This window comes from Salmo salar, chromosome 05 (assembly GCF_965601325.2).
Source record: "Salmo salar chromosome 05, fSalSal1, whole genome shotgun sequence".
NCBI lineage: Eukaryota > Metazoa > Chordata > Actinopteri > Salmoniformes > Salmonidae > Salmo > Salmo salar.
In genome coordinates this window covers 29609458-29626606 of record NC_138295.1, presented here as the reverse complement: position 1 = coordinate 29626606, position 17149 = coordinate 29609458, and the positions used below count along the sequence as shown (strand labels likewise).

Below are 17149 nucleotides of genomic sequence, written 5' to 3'. Positions count from 1 at the left end.
CTCTCTTGCACTGTATTAGTGCTGCTGCTGCACAGAGAAACACACACACAAATATGTGCACAGCATGCATACACCCCCCCTCCACACACACACACACACCACAGCTGTGGTTCTTCTTCCTTCAAAGTCAAATCCATATACAGCATATCCCATATTCCATGACATTAATAAATAATTCCCACCCGTGATAAATTATGTGCTTTTCAGGCAAACAGCGATCGATACTGAATAGTATGCGCTCAGGGGAACTATCAGCATTCCACCGTTCGTTCATGGTAGAAAATGACCTTATAAATTAGTCATGGGACTCCTTCTATATTTATAAACAGCCCATCGATCCCACCCAGATAGTGCCGTCACACCTTCTGACTCTTCTCTATCCCTCCCACTTCCTCCCTCCCTTTCCCTTGCTTCTCCTACCGCTGCGAGACTCAAACAACCATTGTCTGCATGGCTTACCAGGTCTATGGATGCTATACAATATTTCTCTGTTTTCTTTCATCCCCTCTCTCCTTTCTCAGTATTTATTTTCCTCGCTCCTCCCGTTTCCTGTCCTCTAACCACCACTGTCTGCCTGCCTGGGCTCCCGAGTGGCGCAGCGGTCTAAGGCACTGCATCTCAGAGCAAGAGGCATCACTACAGTCCCTGGTTCGAATCCAGGCTGAATCACATTCGGCTGTGATTGGGAGTCCCTTAGGGCAGCGCACAATTGGCCCAGCGTCATCCGGGTTTGGGTGGGGTAGGCCGTTATTGTAAATAAGAATTTGTTCCTAACTGACTTGGCTAGTTAAATAAAAGGTTACACATTCCCAACGATCGGCTCCTCAGTGCTATAGTGATTCTACACCAGCTCCCGCCCCCTCTCATTCTCTCTTCACCTCCTCACTAGAATCTTTCGTTATTGTCTCATTCATGCAGGCTTTTCAACGCTAGCTTGAATTATCTCAGGGTATCCCCTGGGGTGGGGTGACGCTAAGGTGACATGCAAAACAGCTCTAGGCTAGCCGTCAGCTACTGTCAATCACTCACTCATACAGGAGAGTCATTCAAGTATCTGGTTATATTATAATGGATGTTTTTAAACAAGCTTCATAGAAAAAATTGTGATCCAAAGGTCAGAAGGTCTGACTTTACTCATACAACTTTACATTGTGGCCAAAATAAGCTGAGACAGACAGTGATGGTAGCAATGACAGAGTGAGTAGGAAGAAACACATGTGAAGCAAAGGAGAGAGAGAGACAGCTGTGACGAAATATGTTTGTGTACCCGTGTTGGCCCACGTGTGTGTATCTGTGGGGGTTGCATTGTAACAGTACACCGGCCATACCCAAGCCTGCTGGCTGTGTTGGTGTTTGGCTGTGATTGTGGCTGAGGTCCAGCACGCAGGAGTCAGTCTCCATGTCCTTCAGTCAGGACAGACACATCGTCTGTCCCCTCTACTGTCCCCTGCAGCCACAAACAACAAACTGCCAGCAAACACACTGCACTATGACTGCTATATGCCCCCCCCCCACACACACACACACACACACACACACACACACAAATGACCCTTGGCAGGCAGTATAATGCCATACACCCACCAATGCAGCAGGTTAGCTGGCTATAACACCATATGGCAACAGCTAAATGCTAATTTCACCACCAACACAGTAGGTTAGCTAGCTATAACAACATATAACAATAGCTAAATGCTAACTTCACCACCAACACAGCAGGTTAGCTGGCTAGAACACCATATAACAAGCACTAAATGCTAACTTCACCAACACAGCAGGCTAGCTGGATATGAGCACCATATAAAAATAGCTAAATGCTAACTTCACCACCAATACAGCAGGCTAGCTGGCTATAAGACCATATAACAAGAGCCATACAAACAAGCCAGATGAATAGCATGTATAAGCAATGAACCCATATAAATAGGCCAAGCCATACGTACCCATAAGAAAATGACTACCTGGTCATGCATAAGCCATATGGATAATAACCCATATGAATACATCGAGACGGTGTCCTCCATGGAGTTGTTTTATATGAGTCAAATCAAAACCCATATAAAGCCATACATAGTCCATACATTGCCATATAACAATTCCAAGGCATACAATTAATACATTTTAATTTTATGTTTTATTGTCACATACACTGGATAGGTGCAGTGAAATTTGTTGTTTTACAGGGTCCGCCATAATAGTACGGCACCGTTGGAGCAAATTAACAGTTAAGTTCCTTAGCTGTATAAACAACCCATTTGAATATGACACTATGTGAACTGACCTTCGTGGCCCATCTTGACGGTGTCCTCATTGGAGTTGTTGTTGTAGATGAGCACGGCTGAGGCGTTGAAGGCCGAGGCCTTGAGGATCTTCTCCTTGAAGGTGCAGTTGCCGCGCTGCAGTAGGGCCACCCAGTGCCCCGTCCGAGGAGGCACCACGAAGCGAGTGTGGGGGTTGCAGCCCTGCCGGTCCACCACTGGAGAGGGGGGAGGGGTGAAGGGTTAGGAACCATACCAGGCTGTATAAAATGGTGAGTGGTGTCAGTGTATTTGAAGGGATGCTGATAAACTACTTATAACTCATTCATATATAATTGAGTAATCAAATAAAGTGATTGTAAGTCAAAAGTCATAGCATGGAACTACTGTGGGGGTTCACCCCTGCACAGATACAGCATATAGAGGGAGTGGATTAGACCCCCCCCCCTCCCCGACACACACACACACACCTCAGTCTCTGTGAGTTGCTTAACTTCTGCCAGTGTATAAAGTCGTTTAAAATTCACACAGCTGCCTATGGACAGCAGTCACTAGCTCACATTTCGTGCTAACTAAAAAAAACACAGTTTATTGCCCTTTAACAAATGCACAACCAGGAAATCCAGTGGCTTATAATGAATGGGTCACCATAGCAAAACAAAATCACAACATCAAAGCTAAGTACTGCACGGAGTGACTGCCGAGAAGACACCAAAGAAAAATGGGTTACACATTAAGCAAAAAGCATGATCCGTTTACAAAATGGGCAATTCTTCAGTAGTTACCGGTCACTCAGGTCAATGCTGTGTAGGGCTGCACATTTTGGGGAATATTCAGGAGGTGGAAACTTTCCGTGGGAATTAATGGAAATATATGCAAATTAATATTAATACCATTTAAATGTAGATGTTTTTTGCATTGGATATATTTACCATATTATATGGAGACAGAAACATAAACCTTTTACCTTATCATAAGTAGACAATTGCAAATGACTAAATCCTTCCAATAGAAATGTTAAAAAAAACTATTTAGTTACGAATTGAAGTTTAAATGAGTTGACTCTTCACATGGGATGATTTCACTGAACAACAAAAGAAAGGGAATATTGAATGATCCATCGCATCTCCCCAAAACATTTTCAACATACATCTGCAAAATGATAGTCTAGAAACTAATGCTTTGGTTGTCTTCCTCTCATGCTTCCATGTCTTCTCCCTGGACCTACTCAATGTCCACCTCTTGAACATCAGACTGAGGCCTCATCTTCACTGTCACGTTCCAACCTCGTTGAGAATGGCTCGTCAGGCTCAAAAAGCCTAAAATTTGCCCAGATGGCCACCAATTTTTCAACCCTTGTATTGATCAAACTGTTGCGTGCTTTGGTGTGTGTGTATGTGTGTGTGTGTGTGTGTGCGTGTGTGTTCCCAAACAAGGACTAGTTGTGCTCTGAGGCGGCTGATGTTGGTGGGATTTGGAGAATAATGGAGGCAACAGGGGAAAGAGCCTCAGATCCACAAAGTCCCTTCCACCAGGTGGCTGATGATATATGTTGGCACGACTGCCATATTGCATCTCCATCCCAAAGCCCTTGCTTAGAAGTGTACTTCGCCAGACTGCCAAGAACCTTGCCCTCATCCAGGCCAAGGTGGCGAGACACGATAGTGATGACACCATAGGCCTTGATCTCTGCACCAGACAGGATACTCATGCCAGCATACTTGGGGTCCAACATGTACGCTGCGGCGTGTATGAGCTTCAGGCAGAAGTCTTCACGCTTTTTGATGTATTTCAGGACTGCAGTTTCCTCTGCTTGGAGCAACAGTGAAGTGGGCAGGGCAATACAGATTTCATTCTCTTACATCTGCAAGCAGAGTCTGAACATCTGACAGGATGGCATTGTCTCCCTCAATCCGTGCAATGGCTACTGCTATAGGTTTCAGGAGTTTCAGGCTTCTTACCACCCTCTCCCAAAACACATCATCCAGGAAGATCCTCTTGATGGGGCTGTCCATATCAGCAGACTGTGATATGGCCATTTCTTCGAGAGACTCCTTCTCCTCCAGGAGACTGTCAAACATGATGACAACACCACCCCAATGAGTGTTGCTGGGCAGCTTCAATGTGGTGCTCTTATTCTTCTCACTTTGCTTGGTGAGGTAGATTGCTGCTATAACTTGATGACCCTTCACATACCTAACCATTTCCTTGGCTCTCGTAGAGTGTATCCATTATTTTCAGTGCCATGATGTCCTTGAGGAGCAGATTCAATGCATGAGCAGCACAGCCAGTGTGTGTGTGATGTGAGGGTAGGACTCCTCCACTTTAGACCAAGCAGCCTTCATGTTCACAGCATTGTCTGTCACCGGTGCAAATACCTTCTGTGGTCCAAGGTCATTGATGACTGCCTTCAGCTGATCTGCAATGTAGAGACCGGTGTGTCTGTTGTCCCTTGTGTCTGTGCTCTTGTAGAATACTGGTTGAGGGTGGAGATGTAGTTAATTATTCCTTGCCCATGAACATTCAACCACCCATCAGAGATGATTGCAATACAGTCTGCTTTCTTTATGATTTGCTTGACCTTCACTTGAACTCGAACTCTGCATCCAGCAAATGAGCAGATAAAGCATGTCTGGTTGGAGGGATGTATGCTGGGCGAAGAACATTCAGAAATCTCTTCCAATACACATTGCCTGTGAGCATCAGAGGTGAACCAGTTGCATACACAGCTTGAGCAAGACATTCATCAGCATCTCTGACTACGTTCCTCCATTGATTCAAAAAAAGGAGGACCATGAGCTGTTGCTATCGACAAGGTGTCTGATTCATAATTTTCACCTCGAATAGAAGTAGGAGGGACTTTTGTCAGAGGTTTCTTGTTGTGAGCACTGAGGGAACTTTATGCACTTGGCCAGACGATTCTGTATCTTTGTTGCATTCTTCACATATGATTTGGCACAGTATTTGCAAATGTACACAGCTTTTCCTTCTACATTAGCAGCAGGGAAATGTCTCCACGCATCAGATAGTGCCCGTGGCATTTTCCTATAAAGACTGGAAAAAACATTAGTAAAAAAAAACAACAAAAAAACTAATACAATTCCATGTAGAGATACAAAGGAGCTGTTTAACTAACTATTTAAGATGAATGTTTTAAAATGAAACGTGAATTAACACTCAGTTTTGTATTCATTATGGATCCCCATTAGCTGCTGCCAAAGCAGCAGCTACTCCTCCTGGGGTCCAGCAAATTAAGGCAGTTTGTACAATTTTAAAAACATTACAATACATTCACAGATTTCACAATACACTGTGTGCCCTCAGGCCCCTACTCTACCACTTCCACATATCTACAGTACTAAATTCATGTGTATGTATAGTGCGTATGTTATCGTGTGTGTATGTGTGTGTGTGTATGCCTGTGTCTGTGCCAATGTTTGTGTTGCTTCACAGTCCCCGTTGTTCCACAAGATGCTTTTTTTAATGTTTTTTTAAATCTAATTTTACTGCTTGCATCAGTTAGTTCATCTGGAATAGAGTTCCATATAGTCATGGCTCTATGTAGTACTGTGTGCCTCCCATAGTCTGTTCTAGACTTGGGGACTGTGAAGAGACCTCTTGTGGCATCTCTTATGGGGTATGCATGGGTGTCCGAGCTGTGTGCCAGTAGTTTAGTCAGACAGCTAGGTGCATTCAACATGTCAATACCTCTCATAAATAAAAGTAGTGATGAAGTCAATCTCACCTCCACTTTCAGCCAGGAGAGATTGACATGCATATTATTAATATTAGCTCTCTGTGTACATCCACGGGCCAGCCATGCTGTCCTGTTCTGAGCCAGTTTAAATTTTCCTAAGTCCTTTTTTGTAGCACCTGACCTCACGACTTAACAGTAGTCAACCTGCCTTGTTGATAGTGTTGTTAAGGCAGTGCATTGCTTTATTATAGACAGACTTCTCCCCATCTTAGCTACTACTGCATCAATATGTTTTGACCATGACAGTTTACAATCTAGGGCTAACTTATTCATTGACACCCACTCTGAAACTAACTACAACTCTTTGTTGAGTGTTGCAGTCATTTCAGTCGCTGTAGTAGCTGTCATGTATAGTGTTGAGTCATCCGCATACATAGACACTCTGGCTTTACTCAAAGTCAATGGCATGTTGTCAGTAAAAATTGAAAAAAGCAAGGGGCCTAAACACCTACCATGGGGAATTCCTGATTCTAACTGGACAATATTTGAGGCTTCCATTAAAGAATACCCTCTGTGTTCTGTTAGACAAGTAACTCTTTATCCACATTGTAGCAGGGGGTACAAAGCCATAACACATACGTTTTTCCAGCAGCAGACTATGATCGATAATGTCAAAAGCTGCACTGAAGTCTAACAAGACAGTCCCCAATCATTTTATCATCAATTTCTCTCAGCCAACCATCAGTCATTAGTGTAAGTGCTGTGCTTGTTGAGTGTCCTTCCCTATAAGCATGCTGAAATTCTGTTGTCAATTTGTTTACTGTGAAATAGCATTGTATCTAGTCAAACACATTTTTTCCCAGAAGTTTACTAAGGGTTGGTAACAGGCTGATTGCTCTATTTGAGCCAGTAAAGGGGGCTTTACTATTCTTGAGTAGCGGGATGACTTTAGCTTCTCTCCAGGCCTGAGTGCACACACTCTCCAGTAGGCTTAAATTGAAGACGTGGCAAATAGGAGTGGCAATATCGTCTGCTATTATCCTCAGTAATTGTCCATCCAGATTGTCTATCAACAATGACAAGCCACTGGGGTCTGAATCATTTTTTCACCTCTTCCACACTGACTTCACGGAATTCAAAAGTACAATTCTTGTCTTTCATAATTTTGTCCGATATACTTGGATGTGTAGTGTCAGCGTTTGTTGCTGGCATGTCATCCCTAAGTTTAATTACTTTTTCATTGGCAAGATAAGCAAAAGAAGTTTGCAATTTCAGTGGGCTTTGTAATGAATGAGCCATCTGATTCAATGAATGAAGGAGTCGAGTTGGCTTTTAAACCCACATTGTAGCATAAACTAACTAGCAGAAATTGTTAACAAGTTAGAAATGATTTAAATACACTTTGCTGTAGGCTACTATTTAACAAAAAACCATGTCATATAAAATATATTCACCCCACCCAGTATTGTAATCAAAATCTACCAGAAAACATGTAGTCCTTGGCTCAGACAGTGTAGTAGTGTGGGTTCAATAGCATCTCATTAGTGTGCGAGATCTTGAGAATCAGCTGTACATGTGATGAAGAATGCACTGTGCATGCAGAGGGTTGCTATTCCATTGAATTGGGGATAGTTTAACCAAAATATGCCACAAGACCTAGAATTGCCTTGTGTGTATCCCACAAAAAGTTCACTGTTAAGCTAACTTTTTTGATGAATTGAAGCAAAATTCCCCAAATTCCAAGGCTTAACTTCCCATGGAAAATTTCAGAAGAAAATCCTGAAATTTACCAGAAAGTTCCCGACCTTTTGCAACCCTAATGTTGTGTACTAGCCATGCCCTGCTAAACCAGGGGACTACAAAACTTTTCATTATGGCAGGAAACCCATGACAAAATATGTTATGTGCATCTAAAATGGCACCATTTTCCTTATATAATTCACTACTTTTGACAGTGCCTTCAGAAAGTACTCACACCCCTTGAGTTTTTCCACATTTTGTTGTGTTACAGCTTGAATTTAAAATGGATTAAATTGAGGTTGTCGTCACTGGCCTACAGACAATACCACATAATGTCAAAGTGGAATTGTGTTTTAATTGTATTTTACAAATCATTTAAAAATGAAAAGCTCCAATAAGTATTCAACATATTTGTTATGTCAAGCCTAAATAAGTTGAGTAAAAATTAGCTTAAGCCACTTAAGTTGCATGGACTCACTCTGTGTGTAATAAGTGTTTAACATGATTTTGTAATGACTACCTCATCTCTGTACCCCACACATACAATAATCTGTAAGGTTTTAGTCGAGCATTGAATTTCAAACACAGATTCAACCACAAAGACCAGGGAGGTTTTCCAATGCATCGCAAAGAAGGGCACCTATTGGTAGATGGATACAGTTTTTTAAAGCAGACATTGAATATCCCTTTGAGCATGGTGAAGTTATTAATTACACTTTGGATGGTGTATCAATACAACCAGTCACCACAAAGAATACAGGCGCCCTCCTTAACTCAGTACCGGAGAGGAAGGAAACCGCTCAGGGACTTCACCATGAAGCCAATGGTGACTTTAAAACAGTTACAGACTTTAATGGCTGTGATAGGATAAAACTGAGGATGGATCAACAACATTGAAGTTACTCCACAATACTAACCTTACTGACAGAGTGAAAAGAAGGATGTACAGAATGCAAATATTCCAAAACATGCATTCTGTTTGCCACAAGGCACTAAAGTAATACTGCACAAATGCGGCAAAGCAATTAACTTTTAGTCCAGAATACAAAGTGTAATGTTTGAGGCAAATCCAATACAACACTTTACTGAGTACCCCTCTCCATATTGTCAAGCATAGTGGTGGCTGCATCATGGTATGGGTATGGTTGTAATCGTTAAGACTTGGGACTTAAGGCTAAGCACAGGCAAAATCCTAGAGGAAAACCTGATTCAGTCTGCTTTCCGCCAGACACTGAGAGATAAGTTTACCATTCAGCAGGACAATAACCTAAAACACAAAGCCACATCTGCACTTGAGTTGCTGTCAAAGAAGACTGTGAAGGTTCCTGAGTGGCCAAGTTATAGCTTTGACTAAATCTTCTGTAGTTCAAAATCTATGGCAAGACCTGAAAATGGTTGTCTAGCAATGACAACAATGAATTTTACAGAGCTTTTTGAAAATAATAAATAGGTAAATGTTGCACAATCCAGGTGGGGATAGCTATTGGAGACGTACCCAGCTAAGGAAATACCACCGGCCAAACCTTCCCCTAACCCGGACGACGCTGGGCCAATTGTGTGCCGCCCCATGGGGCTCCCGGTCACGGCTGGCTGTGACACAGCCAGGAATCGAACCTAAACCACACAAAACTAATTTCATACATAACAGCAAATGAAACGGTGAGGAGAGAACATTTTGGGGAAAGGGCTCGTAACTAAGCAATAAAGTATCAGTATGATGGGGAAGAAAGGGTGAGATAATGAGCGAGTGGAAGCGAACTACGCATAATTATATAATCACCAATTGTGAATGAAGAACAGGGCATCCCATTCTATCATATTGATCTATTCTAAAAAAAAAATAAATCAGAATGGTGCGCACTGAGCATGTGTCCCCACCAAATTAAATGATGACAATGCACAGGCTATTATCAGCACAAAATATCATCCCAAAGAGCAGGCCTTACATTCCAAGCAAAAAACAACATCAGCAACGCACTCACCATCTTTCCTTGTTTATGTGACATGGGCATGCTCCAATTGATGCCATTGCCTGAAGATGCACACCATTTAAGCATGAGCTGACAATAATTGACATTTTTTGACTGTTGTCATATTGACACATTCATTAATCAAAAAATCAAAAATCAAAATCAAATGTATTTATATAGCCCTTCTTACATCAGCTGATATCTCAAAGTGCTGTACAGAAACCCAGCCTAAAACCCCAAACAGTAAGCAATGCAGGTGTAGAAGCATTAATGACATAAATGCTTCTGTGCTGATTTTCACTATTTATTAAGCACACTTGGTGCTTATAGTGATGTTTAGTCTACTTATGTTTTCATCATTTGACCGTGCGTCATTATAAAAAGATGCTCTTACCGCGTTCCAACATGTTCCGTTTCATAGTTGTAAAATGTTGTTTACATATAGCAATGTTACCTAAAACCTTCATAAACACAACCAAATGATTAATTTCACAATAGCATATATGAAATGTATTCATTTCACCGTTAGAATGTTGCAGTCAGAATGACTGCTCATTACCTTGAAGGGGGGAGGGCCCATCGAGGCCCAGCGGTTCTACTGTTAATAGCAGAGACCCAACACACAGAGGGCTGATAGAGGCTGGGCTGATACAAGGTCACAGACATTGATTGTGTTTCAGAAAGGCAGAGAAGGAGAAGCGAGTGTTTCTGAAGGAGAAGCGTCCTTTCTTGTTCCCGTAAACACTCAGTGGTGATTGATAGTGGTATTCTGTGAGTGAGGGTGTGTACTAGGGAGTGGTGATTGATAGTTGTATTCTGTGAGTGAGGGTGCGTGTGTGTACTAGGGAGTGGTGATTGATAGTGGTATTCTGTGAGTGAGGGTGCATGTGTGTACTAGGGAGTGGTGATTGATAGTGGTATTCTGTGAGTGAGGGTGCGTGTGTCTACTAGGGAGTGGTGATTGATAGTGGTATTCTGTGAGTGAGGGTGTGTGTGTGTTTTTACCCCTCTTTCCCTCTGGTGCATGGTGGCGGCATGGTCCCTATCCTGAAGGTTCACCTTCCATGGACACACACTCAGAGACAGACAGTGTAATATTCATCAGGCTGCAGTGTCAACACTAGGGTGCAGATGCTCACTGTCCCTGTGGGATTTACTCTACATGTGTGTGGCTTATTGAGTCAGTCCTGGCATATGCGTGTATGTCTATATCTGCGTGAGTGTGTGAGCATGTATTATAGTTGAGCGCATAAGGAGCAGTTCATTTAAAATTCAGAGAATTTAAGAGACAACACACAAAGCGCACTCTTTCACGTACGTAATGTTATCATTAACTAAACATATTTCACTAAATTAATCAAACACAGGCCGTCAAGACTTAACACACATGCACAAAACTAGCAACCCAAATGTGCCCCAAACACAAAAAAAAGTGCATACTTCATACACAGCCTGGTAAAACGTGAGCAGCAGGTCAATAGCTCTTAGGAGAGACAAAGGTAGAGCGGTACAGCACTTGACTGTTCACTGTAAAAAGGCTGCAGTCAGGACGACTTCTATTCACTTCACTCAATGCCGTAAGAACCATGCCTGACGTTCACTTCAGCCTAATGAACAGGCACTCATTCAGGAAGGATGATTTAAAGTGGCAATCTGCAGTTCAAACAATAGCAAGTGCCACCCTGCCACTGATTTGGTAAAGAGCTGAGGGATGGGGCAATGTAACAAACACAGACAGAGCTATGGATACAAGGACTGACTATCTATGATCTAACAATTATAGTTTGAGGCTATACAGTGTTTGTTTACAAACAAAGGAGTAAAATATATTCTTCAAAAATCAATGGGTATACATCGTTCATTTAAAAGTCTAAAAATGGATGCAGCAACTGCAGATCCACCTTTAAGGGTGTGAGCACGTGTATGATGTGAACATGTAATGTATGGGGAAAGAAATGCACACAAAATGGTCGTTTAATCTTAATAAACCGCCTTCCAGGCGAATTTGGGCAGATTAAATGTAGCCACTATCGTTGGCATGTCAGCACTATCCCATTCCTGAACATTTACAGTGCCTTCAAAAAGTATTCATACCCCTTGACTTATTTTGTCTTACAGCCTGAATTCAAAATGTATTAAAATAATTTCTCTTCTCCCATCTACACACAAACACCCCATAATGACAAAGTGAAAACACATGTAGAAATTTTTGCAAAATGTATTGAAAATTAAATATAGAAAAATCTAATTTACATAAGTTATTCACACGTGTGTGTTTCTTTCTAAATGCTTTGAAAAGCTGGTTATGGCTCACATCAATACCATCTCAGACACCCTAGCCTAGACCCACTCCAATTCGCATACCACCCCAACAGATCCACAGATCAATCTCAATTGCACTCCACTTCTCCAGGTGGGAAAGGGCAAAGGAATGCTGTTCATTTTCTACAGCTCAGCGTTCAACACCATAGTGTCCAAGATCATCACTAAGCTAAGGTCCTTGTAGAAAACGGTAGAAAAATGTAGAACTGTAGAAAATGAACAGCATTCTCAGGTAGGTATTCCTTTGCCCTTTCCCACAGAAGTGGAGTGCAATTGAGATTGATCTGTGGATACTGGACTTTCTGCTGCCCCCAGGTGGTGAGGGTAGGCAAACACACACATACACACACCCTCAATTACCTCGCACATTGACCGGTAGCCCTTGCATATAGCCTTTTTTCTTTTTTTAACTATTTTTCTCCCCAATATCGTGGTATCTAATTGGTAGTTACAGTCCTGTCCCATCGCTGCAACTCCCGTACGGACTCGGGAGAGACGAAGGTCGAGAGCCGCGCGTCCTCCGAAACACAACCCACTACAAATGCCCGCTACACCAGTAAGCCAGCCGCATCAATGTGTCGGAGGAAACACCGTACACCTGGCGACCGTGTCAGCGTGCATGCGCCTGGCTCGCCACAGGAGTCACTAGAGCGCGATGGGAGAAGGACATTCGTGCCGGCCAAACCCTCCCCTAACCCGGACGACGCTGGGCCAATTGTGCTCCGCCCCATGAGTATCCCGGCAGCGGCCGGCCACGACACAGCCTGGACTCGAACCAGGATTTCTAGTAGCACAGCCAGCACCGTGATGCAGTGCCTTAGACCACTGCGCCACTCGGTGGCCCTAGTCTTGGAATTAGTAAAACAATATGAAGGAAAAAGGAAACCGCACACTGCTCTTGATAGTATCCCTGATATTTAATAAGCTTACGTATCGGCCTTTGTCAGAGCTTTTGTGAATCTTCTGAAAACAGCACCTCTATGTAGACCTAGCCCCACCCACATCCATTCCACGCATGGAACGGGGTTGGAGGCAAAGGAAAAATAAATAAATGCTACCAAACATAACAATATGCATTTCACAAACACTATAAAAGTGTATAAATAAGACGCATTGAATACGTCCATAAAACCACAATGAGAACATAGCAAGTTTTCATTAATCATTGGGTACATCATACAAAAAACAGAGTAATCTTAAATAGGCACATAATTCATGTTCAAATTCACAACATAACATACATAGGCATTCCATCATTAAGTCCTTTGGGAAATAATGTCTGGAGGGTGAAAATCCAAAAACATTCTATTTTGCTCAGAGTATTATTAATATCACCTCCCCTGTCTGATACAAAATCTAAAAAGGTAGAGATGTTATGTTTTAGGTCATTAAAATGTACTGCGACTGGATAATCCCTGTCGTTTCGCCTGATTGAACTTTTATGTTCACCAATTCTCTGTTTGAGAGAGCAGGAGGTCTTACTGACATAGCAGAGCCCACATGGGCATTTAATAATGGAAATAACATGGGTGGTGGTACACGTAATGATATCATTTATTTGAAACCGTTCACACTTCATCATATTGTTGCTCTGTGCGCATCCTCTGCATTTATAGCTACCATTTGGTAGAGGGCGTAAAAGAGCCTGGCTGATTTTCTTTTGTTGCTGGCACTTGGCCAATGTAAGCTTATTAAATATCAGTGACACTATCAAGAGCAGTGTGCGGTTTCCTTTTTCCTTCATCCTGTTTCAACTGTTGCCATGCACCTGCAATAAGATTGCTCAGATGTGTGAGTGCCTATTGAATTAGAAAAACAATAAAATAACTTTTTTTAAGCAACATTGTTGGGAGAGGCATTTCACAGAAAAGTAGTAGTAGTAGCAGCAGGGGTAGCAGCAGCAGTAGCAGCGGTGGTAGTAGCAGCAGCAGCAGCGGTAGTAGTAGCAGTAGTAGTAGTAGTAGTAGTAGTAGCAGCAGCAGCAGTAGTAGTAGCAGCGGTAGTAGTAGCAGTAGCACCAGCAGTAGTACCAGCAGTAGTAGTAGCAGCAGTAGCAGCAGTAGCAGCAGTGGCAGCAGTAGCAGCAGTGGCAGCAGTAGCAGCAGTGGTAGTAGCGGCAGCAGTAGCAGCAGTAGTAGTAGCAGCAGTAGTAGTAGCGGCAGCGGTAGTAGTAGTAGTAGCGGCAGCAGTAGCAGTAGAAGCAGCAGCAGTAGTAGCAGCGGTAGTAGTAGTAGCAGCAGCGGTAGTAGTAGTAGCAGCAGCGGTAGTAGTAGTAGCAGCGGTAGTAGTAGTAGTAGCAGCAGCAGCAGTAGCAGTAGCAGCAGCAGCAGCAGTAGCAGTAGTAGTAGCAGCAGCGGTAGTAGCAGTAGTAGTAGCAGCAGCGGTAGTAGCAGCAGTAGCAGCAGCGGTAGTAGCAGCAGCAGCAGTAGCGGTAGTAGCAGCAGCAGCAGCAGCAGCAGTAGTAGTAGCAGCAGTAGTAGTAGCAGCAGCAGTAGTAGCAGCAGTAGTAGTAGCAGCAGTAGTAGTAGTAGCAGCAGCAGTAGTAGCAGCAGTAGTAGCAGCAGCAGTAGTAGCAGCAGCAGTAGTAGCAGCAGTAGTAGCAGCAGCGGCAGTAGTAGCAACAGCGGCAGTAGTAGTAGTAGCAGCAGCGGTAGTAGTAGTAGCAGCAGTGGCAGTAGTAACAGCAGCGGCAGTAGTAGTAGCAGCAGCGGTAGTAGTAGTAGCAGCAGCGGTAGTAGTAGTAGCAGCAGCGGTAGTAGTAGTAGCAGCAGCGGCAGTAGTGGTAGCAGCAGCAGCAGTAGTAGTAGTAGCAGCGGTAGTAGTAGTGGTAGTAGCAGCAGTAGTAGCAGCAGTAGTAGCAGCAGCGGTAGTAGCAGCGGTAGTAGCAGCGGCAGCAGTAGTAGCAGCAGCGGTAGTAGCAGCAGCAGCAGTAGTAGTAGTAGTAGCAGCAGCAGCAGCAGCAGCAGCGGTAGTAGTAGTAGTAGCAGCAGCAGCAGCAGCAGCGGTAGTAGTAGTAGTAGCAGCGGTAGTAGTAGTAGTAGCAGCGGTAGTAGTAGTAGTAGCAGCAGCGGTAGTAGTAGTAGTAGCAGCAGCGGTAGTAGCAGTAGTAGTAGCAGCAGCGGTAGTAGCAGCAGCAGCAGCAGCGGTAGTAGCAGCAGCAGCAGCAGCGGTAGTAGCAGCAGCAGCAGCAGCAGCAGTAGTAGCAGCAGTGGTAGTAGTAGCAGCAGCAGCGGTAGTAGTAGCAGCAGCAGCAGTAGTAGTAGTCGTCGTAGCAGGGGTAGCAGTAGCAGGGGTAGCAGTAGTAGTAGCAGCGGTAGTAGTAGCAGCAGCAGCAGCAGCAGCAGTAGTAGTCGTCGTAGCAGGGGTAGCAGTAGCAGGGGTAGCAGTAGTAGTAGCAGTGGTAGCAGTAGTAGTAGTAGTAGCAGTAGCAGGGGTAGCAGTAGTAGTAGTAGCAGCAGCAGTTGTAGTAGCAGCAGCGGTAGTAGTAGGAGCAGTAGTAGTAGTAGTAGCGGTAGTAGTAGTAGGAGCAGTAGTAGCAGCAGCGGTAGTAGTAGCAGCAGTAGTAGTAGTAGTAGTAGTAGTAGCAGCAGCGGTAGTAGCAGTAGTAGTAGTAGTAGCAGCAGCAGCAGCAGCAGCAGTCGTAGCAGGGGTAGCAGTTGTAGTAGCAATAGTAGTAGCAGTAGCAGCGGTAGTAGTAGCAGTAGTAGTAGCAGTAGTAGCAGGGGTAGCAGTCGTATTAGTAGCAGTAGCAGCAGTAGTAGTAGTAGCAGCAGCAGTAGTAGTCGTAGCAGGGGTAGCAGTAGCAGGGGTAGCAGTAGCAGTAGTAGTCATAGCAGCAGTAGCAGGGGTAGCAGTAGCAGGGGTAGCAGTAGCAGGGGTAGCAGTAGCAGGGGTAGCAGTAGCAGTGGTAGCAGTAGCAGTGGTAGTAGTGGTAGCAGTAGCAGCGGTAGCAGTAGTAGTAGTAGCAGCAGGGGTAGCAGTAGCAGTAGTAGCAGCAGCGGTAGTAGTAGTAGCGGTAGTAGTAGTAGCAGCAGCAGCAGCAGCAGTAGTTGTAGTAGCGGTAGTAGTAGTAGCAGCAGCGGTAGTAGTAGGAGCAGTAGTAGTAGTAGTAGCAGCAGGGGTAGCAGCGGTAGTAGTAGCGGTAGTAGCAGCAGCGGTAGTAGCAGCAGCGGTAGTAGCAGCAGCGGTAGTAGCAGCAGTAGTAATAGTAGTAGTAGCAGCAGCGGTAGTAGCAGTAGTAGTAGTAGCAGCAGCAGCAGCAGTAGTCGTAGCAGGGGTAGCAGTTGTAGTAGCAGTAGCAGCGGTAGTAGTAGCAGTAGTAGTAGTAGCAGGGGTAGCAGTCATATTAGTAGCAGTAGCAGCAGTAGTAGTAGTAGTCGTAGCAGGGGTAGCAGTAACAGGGGTAGCAGTAGCAGGGGTAGCAGTAGCAGGGGTAGCAGTAGCAGTAGTAGTAGCAGCAGCAGCAGTAGTCGTAGCAGGGGTAGCAGTAGCAGGGGTAGCAGTAGCAGGGGTAGCAGTAGCAGGGGTAGCAGTAGCAGGTGTAGTAGTAGTAGCAGCAGCAGTAGTCGTAGCAGGGGTAGCAGTAGCAGGGGTAGCAGTAGCAGGGGTAGCAGTAGCAGTAGTAGCAGTGGTAGCAGTAGCAGCGGTAGCAGTAGCAGCGGTAGCAGTAGCAGTAGTAGTAGTAGCAGCGGTAGTAGCGGTAGTAGTAGTAGCAGCAGCGGTAGCAGTAGCAGCGGTAGCAGTAGTAGTAGTAGTAGCAGCGGTAGTAGTAGTAGTAGCGGTAGTAGTAGTAGCAGCAGCGGTAGTAGTAGTAGCAGCAGTAGTAGTAGTAGCAGCAGCGGTAGTAGTAGTAGTAGCAGCAGCGGTAGTAGTAGTAGCAGCAGCAGCAGCGGTAGTAGTAGCAGCAGCAGCAGCAGCGGTAGTAGCAGCAGCAGCAGCAGCGGTAGTAGTAGCAGCAGCAGCAGCGGTAGTAGTAGCAGCAGCAGCAGCGGTAGTAGTAGCAGCAGCAGCGGTAGTAGTAGCAGCAGCAGCGGTAGTAGTAGCAGCAGCAGCGGCAGTAGTAGCAGTAGTAGCAGCAGCGGTAGTAGTAGTAGCGGTAGTAGTAGTAGCAGCAGCGGTAGTTGTAGTAGCGGTAGTAGTAGTAGCAGCAGCGGTAGTAGTAG

At 44.4% G+C, this 17149-nt stretch overlaps 1 protein-coding gene across 8 annotated transcripts in view; it reads right to left on the bottom strand.

The window, feature by feature from the left end:
* The window catches only part of LOC106604565 (E3 ubiquitin-protein ligase RNF130), a 72164-nt gene that overhangs the window by 42926 nt on the left and 12089 nt on the right, over window positions 1-17149 (bottom strand). For all 8 annotated transcript variants that reach the window (XM_045718031.2, XM_045718036.2, XM_045718037.2 and 5 more), the window contains exon 3: window positions 2282-2476. In XM_045718031.2, the coding sequence (XP_045573987.1) occupies window positions 2282-2476 (195 nt within the window). The remainder of the gene's footprint in view (window positions 1-2281; window positions 2477-17149) is intronic.